The 23,407-nt window shown below is 38.5% G+C and overlaps 1 protein-coding gene across 1 annotated transcript in view; it reads left to right on the top strand.

Moving 5' to 3' along the window:
* KCNH7 (potassium voltage-gated channel subfamily H member 7) overlaps window positions 1-23,407 on the top strand; it is a 407,166-nt gene that overhangs the window by 288,651 nt on the left and 95,108 nt on the right. The window contains exon 6 of the mRNA XM_036319925.1: window positions 2,099-2,313. Within this exon, the coding sequence (XP_036175818.1) occupies window positions 2,099-2,313 (215 nt within the window). The remainder of the gene's footprint in view (window positions 1-2,098; window positions 2,314-23,407) is intronic.

Below are 23,407 nucleotides of genomic sequence, written 5' to 3' on the forward strand. Positions count from 1 at the left end.
GTGGAGTGTACGCATAGAAGGATACAAAAAAAAAGGAAACACCATTAAGGCTAGGTCCCAAAGAATGCATGGCCCAGCCAGTATGGCACAGTGGTTGAACATTGACCTATGAACCAGGAGGTCCCGGGTTCAATTCCCAGTGTGGGTACATGCCTGGGTTGCCGGCTCAATCCCCAGGAGGAATTGTGCAAGAGGCAGCTGATGGATGATTCTCTCTCATCACTGATTTTTTTTAATCTCTCTCTCTTCTTTCCTCTCTGAAATAAATAAAAATATAGTTTAAAAATAATAAAATAAATGAGTGCATGTAGTGGAGAGTTCCACACAGACCTAGGGTTCTGTCCAGTCCTATCTGAAGGCTAGAAGAATTTGGTACCACTTTTGGCTCTTACTTCTTTCCTTGTCATATAAACAGAAAAGAAAGTGAAATTCTACATGCAAATGAGAACATGCTAGGCAATATATATGCAGAGAACTCAATGACACTTTTCACCGAGGTGGACGTGATCATCATCACAGAACGAAAACTCAGGAAATGAACAGAAATGCACCCCAAGAAACAAAGTGTTTGCAACCCTGATAAAAATGCTCTTTAAATAACTTCAAATGTTTATAATAATCAAATATAACTCTTAAAAAACAAACATAATGTGATTTTTCTTCAAATGAAACTAAGTGATGAGTATTTTTTTAGCATTATATTGAATCTGAGTTGATTGGTTTTTGTAGTCCAAAATACACAAACTATAAAATTTTCAACCGATTATACCTCACTCGGTGCATTAAGTACATTTTGATCCCTAAACTGTGTTAGTTTCATTCTGAACAGGGAAAAAATAAGGCAAAATGTGTTAACTAGCAAGTTCATTCATGCAATTTTTGTCTTAAGCACTCTCTGAAGCAAAAAGTTAATGTCTGTATAATACTCGTGGGCTCTGGATTTTTCTACAATTCTTCCTGATGCTAATTTCTAAGAGCTACATAGCATTACCCATTGTACAAGAACCCCTGGAGCATTTTCTGAATCTTCATAAGCAAAGAACAATAGGTTCATCTCAAAAGAAGATGTTGCTGGCCAGGGTACTTATCCTTAACAATGGGTCAGGAGTCCTGGCACCTTGCCAAATAATCTTTGTGGGAAAGGAATTTGAGATGTCCTGAGAGTTGGTCAAAGGGTACAAATTTCCAGCTCTAAGATGGATAAGTTCCTGGGATCAAATGTGTAGCATGGTGGGGTTTTTTTAAAAAAAAAAAAAAGAGAGAGAGAGAGAGAGAGTGATTCAAGGAAATAACAAGGTAATACCAACTTCAGGTATATCCTATTGCCTAGCTACAGGCACTTCAATTGTAAATTGTTTGCAAAGCATTCTTCTGGTATGGATTTTATTTCTTTTTCTCTTTTTTTCCCTCAGTAAGTGGTCACTCAATTCTAAACAAAAGGAAAACAGAAAAAGAAGGAAAATATTTTAAAATCCCACACAGGATCCTAGAGTTTTCATGAATAAAAAATAATAACAAAAGAAAGAGAGAAAGGCAAAGGAAAGACATTTGCCCTTCTTAGTCTTATCTGAAATTCCTCCATCTGGGCTTAGCTGCTCTGGAAGCTCTGCAAAAAACTTAGCACAGAGAGAATAATATGAATTGGATCAAGGAAGCCTGCCCATTCAGAAATTTCATGGCCAGCATGATTTTAACCAGAGGCAAATCCTTCCTTGAGTAATCCCTGGATTATAAAAGGAAATTCTTGAGAAACTTTGAAGGTAGAATTTGGCCAATGATAGAGAGTGGAGTTGATGTTTTATTTCCCTCTCTTTTTCTTTTATCTCACCCTTTAATGAACGAGCTGAATAATAGCTAAAGCCTCCATCTCTCTCTGGGTGTACACCTAGACCCCATCTTATCCTCGGATACTCATGTGCTACTCTATGTGGCAGACAGTGACCCTAAACCCTATGTTTGGGTATCACCTAGCTAAATTTAGTCACACCTGAATCAGGGTCACATTAATCATGGGTCACCAACAGGTCATTCGGGACTAGTTTTTTCTTCTTCTATTTCTTCTGATATCGCTTTCACAAATACTTTCCAATTTTTTTAGGGCCTTTTAATCATATCAAGTCAAGCCTCCTGGGATCCACATCGGATTCAAACCTCAACAAATACAGCACCATTAACAAGATTCCACAGCTCACTCTGAATTTTTCAGATGTCAAAACTGAAAAAAAGAGTACATCCCCTCCTTCTTCAGATAAAACTATTATTGCACCCAAGGTTAAAGATCGAACACACAATGTGACAGAGAAAGTTACCCAGGTAGGACATGATTTTACTATCAACTTCAACTCTTTTAAAGGTTCTTTTCTGCACCATAAAATACATTCTTTTTTTTTTTTCATGAATGACTATCAAGAGAGGTAAGCCATTTATTTGCATTCTATCTATAAAGTATAATTTTGTTTATTACAAGACTGAGCAAAAATAGGCTAACTTGGCATCATTGTTTCCTTTATACTGTAGAGGTGGTTAACCTGCTATTCATCATGTTTGGACATTTATTGTTTTGCTGCCGACTCTTGCATTATTAAAGCATGGTATGTTATTATAATGGATGTGTCTATTGAAGCTTTAGGTGACTAATCGGAATTTACTCTTAACTGTGGCCTTCTATTTTGCACTTACTCTCCTAAGTAGAGTCAGATAAGTCAGTTAACTTGGGGAAAAGAGCTGACTGAGATGATGGAAAGTCAGAGTAAACCAATGTGTTTCCCAGTAACAATATTTTATTGTTTTCAAGTAAATATTGCATGTTGAACTAGGATAAAAAAGTACTGTCTAGCAGGAGTTATGTTTTAAGACTAGGGAAAAATTACTTGTACTTATTATATTAAAGGACCAGTCTAAGTAGTACCTAGCTTTTGCTTACAATGCTCTTAAATCGTTGGGAATTCATGACTCTAAAACTTGTGTCAAGTAAACCTTTTTTTTTTCTTATAAACAAAGTACTTAGTATATTTGCTTAGCAAATTTTTTCATAAACTGTCACAATATAAAGATAAACTTGACCCAAATCTCTTTACCAAGCATTGAAGATTTTGAATTCATAAATATGTTCTGTAATTATAATTACTGCAAGCAACACTCTAGTACTTTGTAAATAACCTTATTGTGTGAGCTGATAGCTACATCATGGCTGCATGTCCATTGAAAATAAACCTGAGCAGTCCCTATTGGAGATGGAAAATGGAACATGCCATACTCTGATACATACTTTGATATTTATGTAATAATGAGGCTCTCTACCCTTGGCATTTTGTTCTTCTTAGTAAAATGAGCTAACAATGGTTAAAGGAAAAGTCTACTGTATTATCACGTCTATGATGCTTCAAATTTTACCTTAAAAATTCCATTATTTGTAGACAGTAACCATCATATGGCTATATAGAAATTAAGACATTTTAGAAACTGCCCAGGAGACTGGTGGCAAATATTAGGGTCAGGGTGCTGGCAATACCATACCTGAGGAGTGGTGAGGGCAGCAGAGCAGGAGAGGAGACTATAAGGAATTTATAGTGCAGGGGCCTCTAACGATGTGGTCATGGAGTGTTTGACTGATGGTTTCAAATCCTCCAATTTTTAAAAAGAAGCTGGAAGCCCAGAATTTATGATTAAGCTCTTAATTTATAAAAGTTAGCAAACTAATGCAAAACACTTTTAGGCCAAACAAAGCACACTTTGAGGCCTGTGGGCAGCCAAGTGTGACCTTGGCAAAGCTCTTGGTTTACCACAGGGCCCACCCAATCCTGCCAACTCACCAGGTCCACGGTGCCAGAAGAGGGTGATGCCAGTGTGGATCTGAGGTGCCAGATACCTGCTCTGGGGTCTTTCTAGGCCTGATGAGAGAGAAAACATTTATACAAATAGCCATAAAGAAATCATGTTAATAAAGAAATCAGGAATACAGGTTAGGGGGAAAGTAATTATACTTTAATAGGAGAATTTCCAGAGGAGAAAACAGAGATATGATGGGACATTTAAACTAGATCTAGGAAGTTACTTATCAAACTGGGAAGTAAATGACATCTGAGAGCATAACTGGGGAGTCACATACACTTGTGTTTTAATTCTGGCTAAGTCACTCATTGTGTGCCATGGAGACAAGTATCATTTATTGTGTAACATTGAGGCAACTGTTGGCAAAACTTATTTCTCAGTATTGATTGATATAAGACTTAAATAGAATAATGTGTAGAAAATGTTCACCACAGTGCTAAGTACATAACACTTAATTTCAGACATTATTCTGTTTTCTAATAACCCCTGCCCACCTCACCATTTCTGCAGTATTCTTTTATCCCTACATTCTCAGGGTCTAGTAGGACACCAAGTGTAAAGAGGTTCATGAAATATTTAAGGAAGGAAGGAAGGAAGGAAGGAAGGAAGGAAGGAAGGAAGGAAGGAAGGAAGGAAGGGAGAGAGGGAGGGAGGGAGGGAGGGAGGGTGGGAGGGAGGGAGGGAGGAATTTAGGAAAGGGATGTTGGCCAAGTGAATAAAGGAAGGAGTGATAATCACAGTTAGGAAAACAGCAAGAACAAAGTTCTAGAGACACAAAAGTCCATGTGTCTTATGAGAACAAATGGACCAGGGAGAGACTAGTCTGGGCAGGGGCTTGTCACAGGTCAGGGAGCTGCTGAAACTTTCCCCTCTAAATGGTTCTTTACCACCTTGGGGGGCTGGGTAAAATACAATAACTTCCATTAAAGCATTCTTTTAAGGGCTCATACTTTCTCCTTAAATCCATGTGACTTTTTACTTAGTTTTATAACACTACAGTATTTGTTTTAACATTTTAAAAACATGTTTTAAATGACTTACCACTGAAGGAATCAGAGGCCCACCAAAAGACCCCACAGTGTTCCTACAACTTCTCTTACTTCACCCAAATCGTGGAGTGCCCCTCTCCACAACCTCCAAAATATGCCACTTGGATAAGTATGATGCAGGCAAAAAACTTTTTAAGGCATTGGAAGATTGGAATTGGATTTTGTTTTATAAAGGATCCTTTCTTTTAACACTGTGAAAGATACAGTGATAGGAAGGTGATTCTGGAGACAGATAGAACACTTAAGTGGCTGGCTATGTTCTGACCAGAAATAATGAAGGACTGGAAAAAGGACGAGACAAGAAACTAGAAAAAATGATCAGTAGGAACACTCTATCTTTTTCTTAGTGCCTCCTTTAGTAACAAAGCTTCCAATTGTCCACAGCCATACCAAACAAGATAGACATCAACGATTGAGAAATTCCTCCCACAGACATAGCCTCTGAAATGTCGTTTAAGCACTTGGAAGCTGGCTGATCCTATCACTGTTTTCTCATTTAGTGTTTGTGAAGGTTCCTGACCATGGCTCTCTCTGGAATTCCCATATTCACAACATATAACACCATTATCTCCTAGTCACTTAAAATAACTTGTAATAACCCAAGACTTTATTATTCCCTTTGTTAGACCTGTGTGGAAATTCTCCTTATCTAGATATTCACAATATATTTGCTATGGGCAGCGAGCAGTATTTTCTTTATCTAATGTTCTTATTTGTTTTATTCCTTTAATGCATTTATGTCAATTATTTCTTCAAAAGTCTCCAGGGTTTGGTACACAGATCATCCAACAGTGAGTTTTGTTTTTGTTTTTGTTTTTGTTTTTTGAATATATTTTTATTTATTTCAGAGAGGAAGGGAAAGGAAGAGAGAGAAACATAAATGATAAAAGAGAATAATTGATCAACTGCCTCCTGCACACCCCCTACTGGAGCCCGCAACCTAGGTATGTGCCCTTGACTGGAATAGAACCCAGGACCCTTCAGTCTGCAGGCCGACACACTCTATTCACTGAGCCAAACCAGCTGGGGCCAACAGTGAGTTTTTAATGCCCCACTGAGCACAAACAATAGTGCAAACATTTTTTTTTTTAAAGGCATAAATGAAAGGAACATTGATCTCTGTTTATGTTATGCATTCTACCCCTTTGTGTCCCATCTCTAGTATACATTGGCTAATTGCTAATTAGCCAATTTGTTGTTTGCCTCCTTAGCTAGAGTGGGCTTCTTCAGAGTAGAGATCAGGTTGTCATTCATTCATCCATACATGCATGCATGCATCTATTTCAGGGTTCCTCAAACTTCGGCCCGCGGGCCACATGCAAATACAAATATTGTATTTGTTCCCGTTTTGTTGTTTTACTTCAAAATAAGATATATGCAGTGTACATAGGAATTTGTTCATAGTTTTTTTTTAAACTATAGTCCGGCCCTCCAACGGTCTGAGGGACAGTAAACTGGCCCCCTGTTTAAAAAGTTTGAGGACCCCTGATCTATTTACTTATCCACTTAACAAGCATATATTGACAACTAATGTTCATAATACTAGATTCTGAGAATTCATGTTAAAAGGCAAATTTTCTGACTTTGAGAAGTGAGGGAGATGTATGAGTGCAGTACATAGGCATTACAATGCAGCATGAAACATTACTCTACAGGTATGCTCAGAGTGCAGAAGTTGTGAGGAGAGAAGAGGAAACATTACCTATGTTAGTAGTTTGGGGTAGTGCTGGGGGAATATAAACTCTTAGATGAGTTTTGAAACTTGAGAAGTTTTCAAGGTTAGGAATTAGAATATGGAGTGGGGCACCCTTGGGAAACTGTGGATACCAATGAATGAGTGAAGCATGAAGTATCACTAGTGCATAGCATAATACACAACATTAAGAAGAATCTTAAAAGATTCAGAAATGGACCACTAAATGTACTGGAGAGAATTAAATAAGAATAAATCTGTAAGTCAAAAATCCCTAAAGCAAGTATCTGTCTTCTAAATTCTCCCCTTAGACAACATTTTTGATTCTTTGTGTTGCTTTAGAGACCTATTTCATTGGCTGCTCTTACAGAACAAATTTATGGATTGCATCGGCTCTTTCTGCCATAGTCCAGCTGACTTTCTCTGTTCATTAGAAAAAATAGAAAATAGCTCTCAAAAGGTGTGGATTTTTTCAATCGTTACTGTAATACAGCTGGGACAGACTGATGTGTAGTAAGGTCTACTGCAGGGAGGCAAGGCCTCAGTTGGCAAGTTTCTACAACTTCTTTGGAGTGATGAAGAGAAAACAATGAATTGAAAGAAAAGTTGAATATAAAACAAAGTTTTGCTTTTACTATGCAGTTGTGGTTCATAATTGACAATCAAATTCTTGGTTATATCTGCCTCCTTTTAAATAAAGTAAACCAAACTTTGCCTCTTGTATTATTTCATTATTTCTGAGGCTAGTTCTAGTTCCAGTTCAAATGTTATGCTAATTTTTATGGTAAATAAAAAGTATCATTTCTTTGTCATGTTCAGCTTTTACAAATTTAGTATTAGGTCAATCTCCTTAGATATGTATCAAGAGGGTGTATGCCCGGCTGGCATGGCTCAGTGGTTGGGCGTCAACCGATGAACCAGGAGGTTACGGTTCAATTCTGGTCAGGGGCACATGCCTGAGTTGCAAGCACAATCCCTGGTGTGGGGCGTGCAGGAGGTAGCTGATCAATGATTCTCTCTCATCATCTCTTCCTCTCTGAAATCAATAAAAAACATTTTTTTTAGAAAGAGGGTTTTTTTAGAAAGATGATGGCTCTGGATTCCAAGACTTTATTGGCCAGTCACATGACACTCTATTAGTCAATGCTATAACCCAATGCCAGTAATAGAGTCCAACTGAAGCCACCTTAAGCAAAAAATAAATGGAGGAGCTACAGTTTAATGGACCATATGATCTAAATGCAGGGGCATATCTGCTTTGGGGCATGGCTGTATTCTTTGTTTAACAGATGATGATGCTCTCCCCCCTACCCTCCCACCCATGGTCCCCATCAGCCATGCTTTCTTCTGTGTTTACTTCACTAGCCCTCTGGTGGAAGCAAGGCCCTCAGACTCTCCTGTCTCACTTAATACTCATAGCTGGTGATCTGTTAAGAGAGCCGTCTCTCCTCTAGTGTCCATATCATTCCTGAGAATGTAGCCCCTGATTGGCCAACTTCAGTCCTGTGCTCATCCTCATGGTGCCTTGACTGACAACCACACCAGAAAATTTCACTGGGGGAGGAGATCCACTAAAAAGAAGAACAAATAGCAATACCCCATTGCGGAGATGAGATAGGAATTCAGACTAACCGCATCTCTCTCCCTCTCTCTCTCACTCTCTCTCTTTCACACACACTCGCACACACATTGAATATACATTATATGTGCTGAAGAGGTACTAGAGACACAGAAGTATAAAACCTAGTACCAATAATCAAGGGGTTATAACAGACTTAGAGAAACACCATACAACAAAATACATAATAATAGCACTTGTAAGCACTAATATAAAAAATGATACAAATCATATTATAAAAACTAAATGTAGTTTGAGGTGTTTTTTTAAGGCTCTCTACTAGTCAAATTATGACCACATAGTTCTATCATTTATTACTTTATTACTTAAGAGAAATGCCTGGTAAATTTAAAAGAAACCCATGTCAGGATCACTAGAAAATAATACATATGAAGGAATCTAAATGAACAGGAGATTTTAATCTGGAGAAGAGATGAAGGGAATGAGATTTACCACAAGTATAGTTTTCCTATCGCATCATGAAGGAGAGTACTCAGGAAAATTAGTTTTGGGAGTAATCAAAAAGAGACTTAGGACATAAGAAAGAATGTATAAAAAGTCATAAAATCTTAAAATCTATAAAGAACTTTAAAGCCAAAATAGATTTCCATTATTTTGGAATCATTTAAGAATATTATTCTCATAAAAATAGAATTATGATAGATCTAATAATAGCTGACATTGATTGAGCATTTACTATGTGCCAGGCTCTATGCTAAGTGGTTTGATAGATTATCAATTTTAATCCACATAACAGTCCTATGAGTTGGTACTATTATTATCATTTCCATTTTGTAGAAGGGGAATCTTGCTTAGAGAGAGGAAGCAGCTTATTCAGGTTACCTAGTTAATGTAGAGTAGCCTTCAAATAGGTCATCTGACTCCAAACATGAAGTTCTTAATCTCTAAGGACACCCTCTCCGTGATTCAGTTGTTTCCCTATTTTTCCATTAAATATATTCAAAAATTAGCATGGCATTTGGGTATACCTGTAACATTTGACAGCATGGTAAAATGTCATAATCTGAAAGTTTAGTAGTAACTAATTAGAAAAGTGAATCTACAGATAAATAGGAAGAGAATCTCCTCAAACTCGCCAAAAAGCTAAATAAAGCCACCCTTAAAAGGGGAGATTCATTTCAGCATTATCTCTTGTTTAAGGCTATATCCCAATTTTCCTTCTATTGATTTTAGATTAGGATGAAGAGCTTGTGTTTTCTGTTGGTGACATGTGACAGTTGCAAGAAAGGAAAAATTACACAGACTACTAGCATAAAGATAAGTTTAAAGATTATGGTTTCTTACTTCCCACTGATCTTTGTCCATTGTAATATGCTCATGTAATTCAATGGCTCTCAATTTACATTAATTTTGACAGAACTGCAAAACAGTGTTTATAATTCAGTATTTCGTCAGAACTAGAGATGGATTTATAATAGAGAAACAGCATTGATTTCATTATATTATCTAATGTTTAAAATTAAAAGTGTCTGCAATTTTTCTATAGCAATTATACCTTAATAGAGCTTTAAAAAAAGGTATTAGTTATTGTTACCAGACCACTTCTGCAACAGTGGCTAGCCCTGCCCCAGCATGGCCTGGGACCGTTGCGTGTCCAGTTTCTTGACTCATGCAGGTGAAAGGTAGAGTAAGTTTATTAAAGCTTGGAACAGTGAGGCGAAGGAAGAGCCCCTGAAACAGAATTAGGGGGTAAGCCTAGGATGAGCTGCTGCTGCCCACTGCTCCCCTGGGTGCAAGCCTTATTAGACCCTTAGAGCTAATTACATGCCTCAGGAAAGGAGGGGGCACAGGTGTGCTCAAAGAAGAGCACATAATGGCATCCTTTGTCCAGAGAGTTTTATCTATTTTCTATAGGCTGAGATTTTAGGGGACGCCCCAGAGTAGGATTTCAACAGAATATTCATTAGATCTCCAGGTGTGTCGTTTAGGATGCCTATGTATCAAAATGACTATATAGTGGGATCAGGAGTCATTCTTTGGTTAGTTGCACCTCTATCTTGGATTAGTCTGGCTTTAATTGTATTTTTAATCTATCTCCCTGATTAAGGCAATTTAAACCACCTGCTGTTAGATATCTTTGGTTAAGGAGGATAGATTTAGACGACTTGCTCTTAGGTATCTTTGGTTAGGGAGAACAGAGTCTTGTGACTTATCAGCGGACTGTTAATTGCTTAGCCATTCGGGCATTTGTTCAACCATTTGTCTCAGTTTCTTCATTCCGCTTGTCAGGGATTACTGACCTGCCTCACTATCTCAGGCATAATAGTACAACATTTCTTAATGCTTTCTGTAGTTTCAAATTGGATAAACTTCATCATAAACTGTCTTCAATGATACTAATAAAAATATCTTCCCATTCTGGCTACTGTTGCTCAGGGGTGAGAGTGTCTGCCTGTGCACCAAAGGGTCGAGGGTTTGATTCCCAGTCAAGGGCACATATGTGGCTGCAGGTTTGATCTCTGGCCCCAGTCAGGTTGTGTGAGGGAGGCAACCAATTCATTTCTCTCTCTCACATAGATGGCTCTCTCTCTCTTCCTCTCCATTCCTTTCTCTCGAAAATCAGTTTAAACACATATTAAAAAACAAATGTCTTCCAGATACAACTACAAATTAAAAGTGGTTTTATACAGAGCAATGCTTTTCAACAATAACATCATTGTAACTCTGACTCCAATTCAGATTCTGATACCAACTGGATGCCCCACAACTCAATTCTGGCACTTTCTACCTGGTTATAGCACCAGATGCCACAGGTTAAGGGTTCAGTCCCACAAGACTTCCCCCCACTTCAGACACCCATGGCAAGTCCAGGTGGTCACCTGTGCTTCTGACCCAGTGGCTATAAGTTGGAGGTTGCCATGACCCCATCCTTGGGTTCAATTAATTTGCTAGAACAACTCACAGAAAGTCAGGAAGCCTGTTTACTAACTAGATTGCCAATTTATTACAAAGGATAGGAATCAATAGCCAGATGAAGAGATACCTAGCAGGAGGTCCTGAACAGGAGCTTCTGTCTCCATGTTCGGGCCTGGAATGATAGCAAGTGGAAGTGTTCTGGAAGCTCTACAAATGCAGTCCTTTTTTTGTGTGTTTTTCTTATGGAGGCTTCGTTATGTAGGCATTATTGGGTAACTCATTGTCCATTTTGATGGCTTTAACCTCCAACCCCTACCCCCACCCTGTAGGTAAAAGGGTGGAACTGAAAATTGCAACCCTCTAATATCTTAGTTCGTTCCTCTGGTGACCAGCCCCAATCCTTTTATGATTTAGGGGTTTTGCAAAAGTCACCTCATTAACATAACAAAAAACCTTGAGCCCTCTCACCACTTAGGAAATTTCAAAGATTTAAGTGTCCTGATTCTGTTTTGGAAACAAGAGACTTAGACCAAATATATATTTCTTAAAATGAATCACATTATCAGTCATGAATTTAAAATTACACTTAATTAAAAAGTCTCTATTTTTTAATGGTTAATTTTTATACAGTCTTATTGATTCTCACACTTGAAAGTACAAAAAACAAAATTCACAATACTTCTTCAGTATGATTTAAATAAACTTCATTTGTTGCCTAAATTAGATATCAAGTAAACTTCAATAAACTATAAGATCTGCCAAAACCGGTTTGGCTCAGTGGATAGAGCATCGACTTGCGGACTGAAGGGTCCTGGGTTCAATTCCGGTCAAGGGCATGTACCTGGGTTGCGGGCGCATCCCCAGTGGGGAGTGTGCAGGAGGCAGCTGATCGATGTTTCTCTCTCATCGATGTTTCTAACTCTCTATCTCTCTCCCTTCTTCTCTGTAAAAAATCAATAAAATATATTTAAAAAAAATAATAATAAAAAAATAAACTATAAGATCATTTTGAACTTTCAAAAATAGCAGTAATTACAAAATTCCAAATTAAATTTGAAATGCAAAACATGTTCAAAATTGCCTCTGAACACTTTGAATTTAATATGGCATCAGTTTTATATTCATTGTCTTACTGCTATTTACAGAATACCATAAAATTGGTTTAGCAAAACAGAAATCCCTATCCAATGTTTTCCCCATATTCTGAATTTGGTCTATGTCCATTCATACAAAGTGAAATGGAAAACAATATAAATGGATGATGCAAATACAAATGAAACCCATTCAGCGAAATACTAACCTATTCAATATGTGTGAATGTCAAGGAAAGGATCATTTAAACCTGTAGAGAATTTTTGTGAGTTTATTTGAGCCAAACTGACCACAATTGCTGGAAACCAAAATCTCAAGAGATTGAGAAAATTTTCCAGAGAATGGCAGTTTTTCACCTTATTTTATACATCAGAATCAAAGGAGGGAGGGTGGGGAGTGTAAGAAGTTATCTGAAATCCATTGGCGATAGATTAGGGAGGTGGGAGGAAGCAAAGTGGAAAAATCTCTGGGATTGGATAAAAAGTAAAAGGAATAGACACATACTTCTTTTACATGGGTAGATACAGGATAGTTAACAATTACTAGGATAACAATTAAAATAAGGTGTGGTCTCCTGCTCTGGCGGGAGATTGTGCCCTAATAGGTCTGGGAAAGGAAATTACCTGACATTCCAAAGGTATGTTAGCTTAGAATCTAAGTGGTTCCCAACCTTCCTAATGCCACAACCCTTTAATACAGTTCCTCATGTTGTGGTGACCCCCAACCATAAAATTATTTTCGTTGCTACTTCATAACTGTAATTTTGCTAGTGTTATGAATCGTAATGTAAATATCTGATATGCAGGATGTATTTAGGCGACCCCTGTGAAAGGGTCGTTCGACCCCCAAAGGGGTCGCGACCCACAGGTTGAGAATCGTTGTCTTAGATGCAAAAAGCACAATAGACAGGCTCAGTTAAAGTAAAGATTGACCTTTGTCAGGAAAGATACTAGCCTAGGACATGACTACCCACCTTCAATCTCTTTTAGCTAGGAAGTTTTAATTGCAGACCATCCCATGTGGTTACTTAGGTATCAGAGTTTGTAAGGCCAGCCATGCAGACCTTCCCCTGAGCTTGTCAGGTTTAGTTTATGGCCCCTTTTTTGTCCACATGAGTACTTACTAAATATAAGTGAAAGTGTTGTCAATGTAAGAAACATCCAAACCTGTAGAGAATTTTTATAACAGTTTAGTTGAGCCAAACTGACAAGACATATGCCGGGAAGCAAGATCTCAAATGCTCCAGAGAATAACAGTTTCGCAGTTTCTTTTATACATTTTAAATTAAGGCGGGAATGTAAGGAAAGTTACATGGAGGAGAGGGGAAGCAACTTGAGGATGGAATTAGAGGGTAGTTAAGAATGTGTTCTCTTGGTGAGTCGGAAAGGGGCATTGCAAAGGTGTGCTAACCTAGATGCACAGGAACAACGAACAGAGCTTACTAAAGAAGTTATATGTCTGGGGCATGACTACCCACCATGACTGTCCAGTTAGGAATTTATGATCAGATCACCCTGTGAAGTTACTTTCTGTAGAACCCCATTGTTATGTACAATGGAGATACAAAATGTTTAAGTCAAGGTTTTTGTTTTCAAGGGCCTTTGATTGAATACGAATCTTTGATCTTCAAGATTTGTTTTCCTCTGGGCAAATAAATACTAGTATATCCTATAATCTTTCAATAATAAGGAATCCTATACAATAATCCTAATATGCAAATCAACCAAACAACAGAATGACCAGTCGCTATGATGCTCACTGACCACCAGGGGACAGACGCTCAACTCAGAAGCTGCCCCCTGGTGGTCAGTGTGATCCCACAGGGGGAGCGCCGCTCAGCCAGAAGCTGGGCTCTGGCTGGGCTCACAGCTGGCGAGCGCAGCAGTGGTGATGTGGCGGGAGCCTCTCCCCACCTCTGCTACAGGTGGGTTGTAAGGAGCAAGGGGTCCCAGACTGTGAGAGTCCCGGACTGTGAGAGAGATGTCCGACTGCCCAGGGGTTCCAGACTGGGCTGAGGGACCTCCCACCTCCTGCCCCTCCCCCTGGCCCCCAGTGCACAAATCTCATGCACCAGGCCTCTAGTATATAGTAAGTAACTATAGACATTTAAGTAGCAATTGTTTAATTCAAGAATGTTGTATGCTATATACATATTAAATATAAAATAAGGATATTCATTATTTTGAATAGGAAAGTAATTTTAAAAAGAAAGGAGTTATTTTCTAACTATTTTTACTACATATAAGGCATATCAAAACTGACCATCACTTGCTGACATATATTCTAAATTAAAATAAAATTTCATTCAATTTAAAACACCTTAATTAGCTTACAAGTAATACTTATCCATACTCTAGGACTAGGTGATGAAAGAAAGTATCCATATGAATCGCTGATAGCCACTGACTAAGAGCCATAGTTTGTAGGGGAAGCATGTATGTATAATTGCTTTTAGAAAGAACCTGTTTAGTTTTGTACATTCATCACACATTTTGAAATGAAGGAAGGAAAATATTGCCTCCTTTAAAAGTTCTGTCAGCCAAAGAAAGAAGTTGAAAATAGATGCTTGAAGTAAAATATGAGTGGTCAAAAGAGATAGATAAAAATAATTTAGCTTAGCATACATTACAATTGTCTGGTTGCTATGACAATGACCACACAGGAAGATTGCAGATATGTGTTACCAAGATGATTCAGTTTTGGTCCCTTCCCCATTAGTATGAGCCTTGGGTAAAAGTCAGACTCAGGACCAGGAAGAACACACTGGCGGGAGAGTTCCTTTGCTCATTTGCCCTCATGGCCTAGAGGTTGGGACAAATGTAGTTCAATGTGAGTCGCCTAATGAAAGAGGGCAGTAGCAATAAATTTTCTATTATTCACAGGATGAAAATTAGGTAAAAGATCTTTGTATCAGATATGAAACTCCGGAGCACACATATCATTTTCACACACCCAAGTGGCACAAGATCTTGTAATGTTAAGTGACTGAACTATTCCTTAAGTTGAATTCAATCATGGGATATTGTTTATAATGAAAGATTTCTAATTAGATATTAAACCTATAAAACCCAATTGCTTTCTAAAAGTTCATTTAAAAGCAGTGAGTCTTCATAGAATTTTAAAATTTTAAAGAAACTTTAGATATCATCCTCTCTCTTTCTCTTTTCTCTCTTCCTGCCTCCCTCTCTCTATTCCCTGGAAACTCAAATACATTTCAATGGAGCCTGAGGATTTTGAATTTTTAACAATCTCCATTGCATTTACAACCTCTGTTTCCACATTATTAATATCGGGCAAATTTGTAAAACATGGATGTTGCCCAATCCTTTTATTCTGCAGTTAAAGAAGCTGAAAAGAGAACCCAGTAGAGACTGAGGTTTCACATTTCTTCAGTTGGCATTGTACATTGTATTGTTTTCTGTAGATTTCTTAATGAGTTCATTGGTCCAGTTATATTTTCTTATGATGTTTTAGTTATAATATCTTTGTTTTTAAAAGAGACATAATTCTTGTTTATGCAAATCATACTGGATAACAGGCTCGCCTTCATCAGGGAGCTACTGCCATACTGAATTCAAGAAGCAATCTTCCTCAGAGAAACAAGCTCCATTGAAGACAGGGGCTAGGCTGGAGTGCTCTAGTACCAGCTTCTCATAAGTGTTTCCTAGAAGAAAAGTTTTCTTTGTCAAATAATACCCACTCTCCCCAGAAATCAACATGGTGAATTAGCACCTTAAAAGTTCTGAGAAGTACTGAATTAAACACATCTACAAAACAGCTTTACCCTTTATTTCTCAAACATTTTTATGACAAAAACTGTTTTTAATTATTTGTTTATATTTTGTACCCATTCTTATCCTGAGGAATTCATATTTGAGGGGAGAATATTTAGATAATATTCTTTAGGTAATAATGTTTTTTCACAGGTGACTGTGAGTACTGATTATTCAATTCAAAAATGGATGTGTGTTAAATTTTAAAACTTTTTAAAGAAAGGAGGTTGGGATGGGCGTGTGGTATGACTGGTGAGAAGGGGGTGGTACTTAATAGTATAGGAGCTGAAAACTTTAGCTTCCTTCCCAGTTAGGTTCTTTAGATGGTCTAATAATTAAAATGACATAGACAGAATAATAGGCGAGAAACAAATTTTGTGTGTAGGAGCCCCAAGTCATGAGACCCGAAGATAGTCAGGAAGGTGAGGCTGTGTGTCATCCTGAATTAAGGAGAAGGGGTAGGTGTCTGCACTTCAAAGGGGGGAAAAGACAGTTCAAAGGAAGATGAGGAGTAAATGGTAAACAAATGTTTGCCTTGCTGTGCAGATAAGCCATTCTGATGAAAAGTCATCTTTGGTATTAACTTTCTCCTGTCACGAGTTCTCTATCTAAAAATTTTTAGGCATTTAAGGGGAAGGTAAACAACCCTTCCTGAGGCTGTTGGAGCCTGATGGTCTTCAGCTCCAAATAATCCACATGCCAAAGTGATATATTTTGGAGTCACATATTCTGCTTCCCCTCAATGGGAACTATACATTTCCTTATTGTTTTAATGAAGTCTACTAGGGTTTATTTTCTAACCATACCAAATATAGAACTGGCTTAGAGAAGGAGAAAATACCATCTGCATTTCCTTTCTTTTCTCTTTTAAATGTCATCTCTATCTCTTTTCATGTTTCAAATATATCTTTCACAAACACACTTTGTATTGTGGAGCCTACTCCTTTAGAATCACTTAGAAAGGGAAAAAAAATGTGGGATGCAAGGTCATGGAGAAGAGAATTAAAAAGTGTCTAAATCTCTCTTCTGAGAATACCATAGTTAAAGCTGCCTTTCTCTTGTATTTTAGTAGTTAAATAGTTAAGAGTAGAGAACTCTTTTTCTGCTCTGATCCCAAAGTCCTGAGATCAGTGGTACAAGGAGGTACCACCAATGGAAGGGACAGATGAGGTGGCCTGCAGTGTGAGGTGAACCAGGTTACAAAGACAAGCTGTGTTTTATACTCTTGTCTCCTCTATTTCCTGTTGGTCTCTCAGTTTTCCTTTTCAGATATGGCAGAAAATATGGAAAATGGTCCATAGCCAGCTCTAGTTCCTGTTGCCTGTTGATCTTTCTCACATTGGAAGTGAAGTATCAAGCTGACAAATCCCCAAATCATTATTAGGAACACAGTCTTAATTTTCAGGTCATGGTGACAACACTGGGTGAAATTGATTGAAATCAAAAGGAAAAAAAAAAAGAATGTAATAGAGAGATACATTCTAGAACTGTTTTTTGGTTGACTGGCAGCAGTCAGTTGAGCTGTACAATCCTGTTTAAGGTGAGAAGCTGTCATTTGTAAATTGTGCCCATAGCTATATCCATTATTCATGGGTTGGAATCAGAAAATAGTGTGATTTCAGGCCCCTAAATTTTCCTACCTGCAGGCACCTGAATTACTTCCAAAACTGCCTACTCTACTGCCTCTCATTTATTTTCTATCATTGTTAGATCCTACCAGCCCACTTCGTGTTTCCAGTGAAGAAAGACTTCTCTTTTCTCTTTCCTATATTTCCTTCCATAGAAATGAATGAATAAGTCCTAATGAAAAGGGTGCTTATAATTCTAGTAAATGGAAATGTGCAAGCATAAGATTTCTGTATAAAGTTAACTAAAAATAAAGTATTTCCCAAGGAATAAATATCACTGCCTACTCTAGAAAACCTACTACTTGAAAGACTAAAGCATTAGCCTCCTGGATATTAAAAACAGAGGGAGATGATTATCATATTTTTACATTTTAGAATCATTTAATATTATCCTATATGACAAAAGGGTAATATGCAAATTGACCCTAACAGTGGAATGACCAGGAATGACTGGTCGCGATGATGCGCAGTGACCACCAGGGCGCAGATGCTCAACACAGGAGCTGCCCCCTGGTGGTCAGTGCACTCCCACAGGGGAAGCCCAGCTCAGCCACAAGCCGGGCTGATGGCTGTGAGTGCAGTGGTGGTGGCGGGAGCCTCTCCCACCTCCTTGGCAGCACTAGGATGTTCAACTGTGACTTAAGCCGCACCCCCATCAATCGGACATTCCCTGAGGGCTGAGCTGCCAGAGGGATGTCTGACTGCCAGGTTAGGCCCTATCCCCTGGAGAGTGGGCCTAAGCCGGCAGGTGGACATCCCCCAAGGAGTCCCGGACTGCCAGAGGGCACATACTGGGCTGAGGGATCCTCCCCCCCGCCCCAATGCATGAATTTTTGTCCACTGGGCCTCTAGTTTATATAATAAATAACCATAATCTCTCAGCTTTGACTTCTGATTAGTCATATTAAGATTCTGAATATGTTTCTTACACATTTTCCCTCAAATTTGCCTACATTTTGAAGCCAAACTCCTCCTTTAGAATCACGAAGGTGGAGAGGAGAAAACATCAGTGCAGAGTGAAGTTGAAGGAATGTTGCCTTGGAGGCAGTTTTGTTACATCCTGAACCTTCAAGCCACTCTCTCCTTTTTTTCAGTTACTAAAAATCACACAACAGAGATAAAGATTATTTTAGTTCCCGTTTAATTTCCACACAGTTATCATCTCTGGCCTATCCAGTGGACAAGAAAAGAATGATCACATATTATATGGCTAGATTAGTGTTCATCCTGACAGCAATGATTCTTTTTAATAAAGTAAGAGAGAAATGCTCTAGTGTTATTTCAGAGAAAAACCACTTTATTAAATAAAAGAATGTCTTGATGCAATTATTCCAATAGTTTTGAAACTTGAGCTCCTTAAATTATTAGGTGCCAATAAAGAGGATGGGGCTCAAGGGGATGGAGCATTGAGACTTTCACACTACCCCCAGATTCAGTCAGATAAGCTTCATTCTGAGTGGTTTCATGTATTGGCTTTCCCTTAAGGGTGTGTGTGTGTGTGTGGGGGGGGGGGGGGGTGGCGGGTGGTATGTTCTGAAAAACTTGAGTCAGGCACTCTGAATAAACTTTGCTTTCCCTTAAGGGTGTGTGTGTGTGTGTGTGTGTGTGTGTGTGTGTGTGTGTGTGTGTGGTATGTTCTGAAAAACTTGAGTCAGGCACTCTGAATAAACTTTGGTCTAGTTCTGCTACTTATTTTGTGCTTTCCTTTATGAAAACTGCTTGGACTTCATTGATTCTGGTTATCAAGTCTTTATTTCTATAGTTACTTTTCAGTGAAGTGAATTATCCAAAGTTCCATAAGTTATTGACTGCACAACTACAACTAGAACTCTAATTTCTGAATGTGTAGTGTAGGGCCCTTTCCACTTGGCACTCCCACTTGGGAACAGAGCCATTTTAATTCCTGTATCTCCAGAAGTGAGTTTTTAGAACTAGTTACAACCAAGTAATCAAATAGGCTACTTTTTGAAATGAATATTCTTCTGTCTGCCTCAAGAATAGGACAGAAAATTAACTTTCTGGGAAAGCAAAGAATTTTTGTTTATCACAGTCACAAGAATTTAGGTTATTTCTTATTTGTTCTAAGAAGATTCTCAGAAAAAAGAATCTGATGCTACTTTTGTGCCAACAGGTTTAAAAGTAGAAGTGATATTAATTGTCAAGAAGAGACACAATATACAAGGACAAAGCAACAAAGAAAACAATGAACTTCTGTTCCTTAAGAAATTATTTTTCTCTTGGAAAAATAGGATTCCTAAATGTTGTCAAGAACAATAATTCCACATTGCAGAATCCTTTTTCATTGCAAGCAAAATTGAATTCCACATAGCAAAATACATCAAAATACAAAATTACATGCCTAGGGGACTATCTGAAACTTGACTTGGCCAGCATGGCTCCTTGTCCACAATATTTGAAGAGGTTATATTATAAAATGGTTCACTTATTGGCTTTAGGTAAGAGTTTTTAAAATATATCTATGTATTTAACACTCATACATCTCTGTTTCCCATCCATATGCATTGTTAAATTAGAATTTTTAAGTTTCTGAATTTCAAGAATGAAATTTGAGAACTTATTAAAATCAGTAATATAATTTATTTTTTCTGCATTCTATTTTTATTTCCATAGCTTATGACGAGTTATTTCCTTGATAACAGGAGTTCTTCCCCATCCTCAACCCTTGAGAATAAACTCAGAACCCAATTACTGGTGCTAACAGTGCCAGGAATTTTTGGTTACAACATGTGAAAATTAACCTGCTAATAATTGGGATATGATTATATTCAGTTGGCACTTGAAATTCACTTTGTGTTCCAGCAAACTTAAGGAACACACTTTGAAGGTTGCAGGGAAACAATTATTTTTAGAACAGTTATCCAGCAGAGGAAGGAAATATTCTTGATTAATCTATAGAGGTTAGAAGACCCTGCTTCCGCAACATTTGCTCTTTCCCCAGCTTCTGTAGCTGCAGAGACAGCAGACATTCTTTTCTCTTGCTTTGTCTTACTGTGTAACTAGGGTGAATTGCCACACCTTGATTATGCTTCAACCAGTGAGCTCAATATAGCTATTTAAAAGTATTAGCATTGTTTGAAATAGTTATTCCCAACCCTGTCTTAGAGAGAAAACTTTGTTTTTTAATGGACTAATTCTTTCTTGCACTATCATCCACATGAACTCACTTTAATATGTCCTTTAGAGTCAACTTTTCCCATATTCCTGAAAAAACAAAAACAAAAAACGCACATACAAACACACTGCAGAAGGCATTGGAGTATTTCCTCCCTTCCACCCCTTCTTACACTATGAGTGCTTTCCGCCTTCCTTGCAACTTGTATTCTCACTCCTCACCAGTTGTTTTGTCTCTGGACCTACAGTCTCCGTAAAGCTCTACTTGTCCTGCTTATAACAAGACTTGAGGTTTGCTATCAGAGATGCCTAGATTTGCCTTAGTGCCATTCTTTTCTCTATATATCAGACTCTACCATTTCTGAAATCCATACCATCTCTAGCTAAATTTGTCAGGCATCCAAGCTTGCATTGACCTCTTTCATGCTTATATTCTAAGGCACTTTGTCTGTTTCCACACAACTAAAACTATGTTGTATCTCTTGTTAGATGGATATATGACAGGTAGGTAGGTAGGTTAGGTAGGAAGGGACATAGACACATAGTTGGATACATAGATGCTAAATATTTCTGTGTATGTGTGGATGTATAATGAATTTTGTTATCTTCTTAACTAGAAAGCTTTGAGAAATAAGATTATAATATATTTGAAAAATATGCTCCAAAGAACTAGCACAGTGCTCACTCATCAGACTATAAAAGGGGTAAATAAAATGCCATTTTATCTGGTACATTCTTGGTACTCACAGGAGAAGATTCTAACTTCTGGTAATACTTCTTTGGTTGGAAGAAATATGGCCCTCATGGACCCATTCATTTAAAGTTATTTCTAGGCGCCAGGTAGGTCAAATAAGATTCATGAAAATTAAGTATACTCCCCCTTTTATATATTATGTCCTTGTTCTCTCTCTCTCTCTCTCTCTCTCTCTCTCTCTCTCTCTCTCTCTCTCTCTCCCTCTCTCTCTCTCTCTCTCTCTCTCATCCTTTTCCAATAAGGAAAGAGGCAAGAAGTGATGGGAGACATTGTAACAGATAGAGCAACAGATAGGGAGGACCAGCCTAGGCTGAACTGTAAGAGGTTGAAACTCTGATACTATGCACTTCTAAATGGAGATCAGAGAATGTCACCTGGATTTTAATTACAGGCCTTATCACTCAATACTGACAATGTTCTTGTCTACATTGATTGAAGGATCTGAGTAGGGACAATACCTTCCTTATTGTAGGTACTCACTAAATGTGTTAAGTATGAGGCAAAACAAATGATTCTCTCATTCTCCAAATATGTATAGAGTACCAACTCTGAACAGGACACTGTGTTGGAAAGTCTGTGGCAATGGTAACACATACCTACCATCCACCTGAGTGCACAAAAACAGAAAGATTAACAGAACCCATAAAAAGGTGTGATAAAAATTATACTATGGAGTAAGGGTGATCTCTGAGCAGAGAAGAGGCATCTAACCCAGCCTGGAGGAATTGGAGGAAGCAATGCCTATGCTGAAATATGAAGGAAGAGAAATAGTAGAAGATATTAACCAGCTACAGACATGGGCAGTTGAGGGCAGATGGCACACACAAACATTAGCACAGAGATTTCCAAGCCTAGTGAATAGGGGAGGCTAAGTTCCAGGTTGCTGTGGGAAGATACCCAATGGACTATCCAAACATTTTAAAGTAATATACAAAATTGCAATTCGAGTCTGTTTAAAAAGAAATTCCCTCCGTTCTCATTGCAATAAAAATCCAGGTTTTCTGAATGCTACTAGTTTGATGAGAGTATCCTATATAACAATAGAGGGATATGTTAATTAGCCCAGACACTGTAACAGTCATGACCAGTTAGGCATGTAATAGTCACACCCTGTCAAGAGCAGCCCGGGAGCAACCTCTGGCAGAAACGGCCACCAGTGGGGGCGCCGCCTAGCCCGGAAGCCTCCCGGCCGGGGATCAAGAGCAGGCCCACAGTGTCCCCGCCCTAGGCTGAGGTGGAGCGGCCCCAGCAGAAGTGCCCACCAGTGGAGGCATACGCAGGCCTGCCCAGCACCGACGTCATGCTGCCTGCCTGCGTGGTGCTGCCTGCGTGCATCCCCGCCCAGTGCTGAGGTGAAGCTTCCTTCCTGCATCTCTGGCCAGGACCGTGACACTGCCTGCCTATGTCCCTGACAAATAGAAATATTAAAATATTTCCTCTAATTAATTCCCTTTTAACGTGCACAAATTCCGTGCACTGAGCCACTAGTTTCATATAAACCTTCATGAAAAAACTGGGAGTTTTGTTCTCCTTGTGATGGGTTTGCATCATGATGGAGAAACTCATTGTCTCAAGTGGATATTCTGTTGATGAAAACATAGTGGGAGGAGATGAAGGAATAGCAGGCCTTCTTATCCTCCCAAAACTTCCTGCCACTTAACTTTCCTCAGGTATCACCCAGCCCCATTGCCATAATCATCCTCCTCTCTTCACCTTTGGAAAGAGTTTGGGGATCAATAAAATAGACTCCTCTTTAAAGAATTTTTTTTTTTACTGATTTCAGAGAGGATGGAAAAGGGAGAGAGAGATAGAAACATCAATGATGAGAGAGAATCACTGATCAGCTGCCTCCTATATGCCCCCTACTTGGGATCGAGCCTGCAACCTCAGCATGTGCCCTTGACCGGAATCAAACCCAGGACCCTTCAGTCTGCAGGCTGAGGCTCTATCCACTGAGCCA

This window comes from Myotis myotis, unplaced genomic scaffold (genome assembly GCF_014108235.1).
Source record: "Myotis myotis isolate mMyoMyo1 unplaced genomic scaffold, mMyoMyo1.p scaffold_m19_p_8, whole genome shotgun sequence".
In the NCBI taxonomy this organism is placed as follows: Eukaryota; Metazoa; Chordata; class Mammalia; order Chiroptera; family Vespertilionidae; genus Myotis; species Myotis myotis.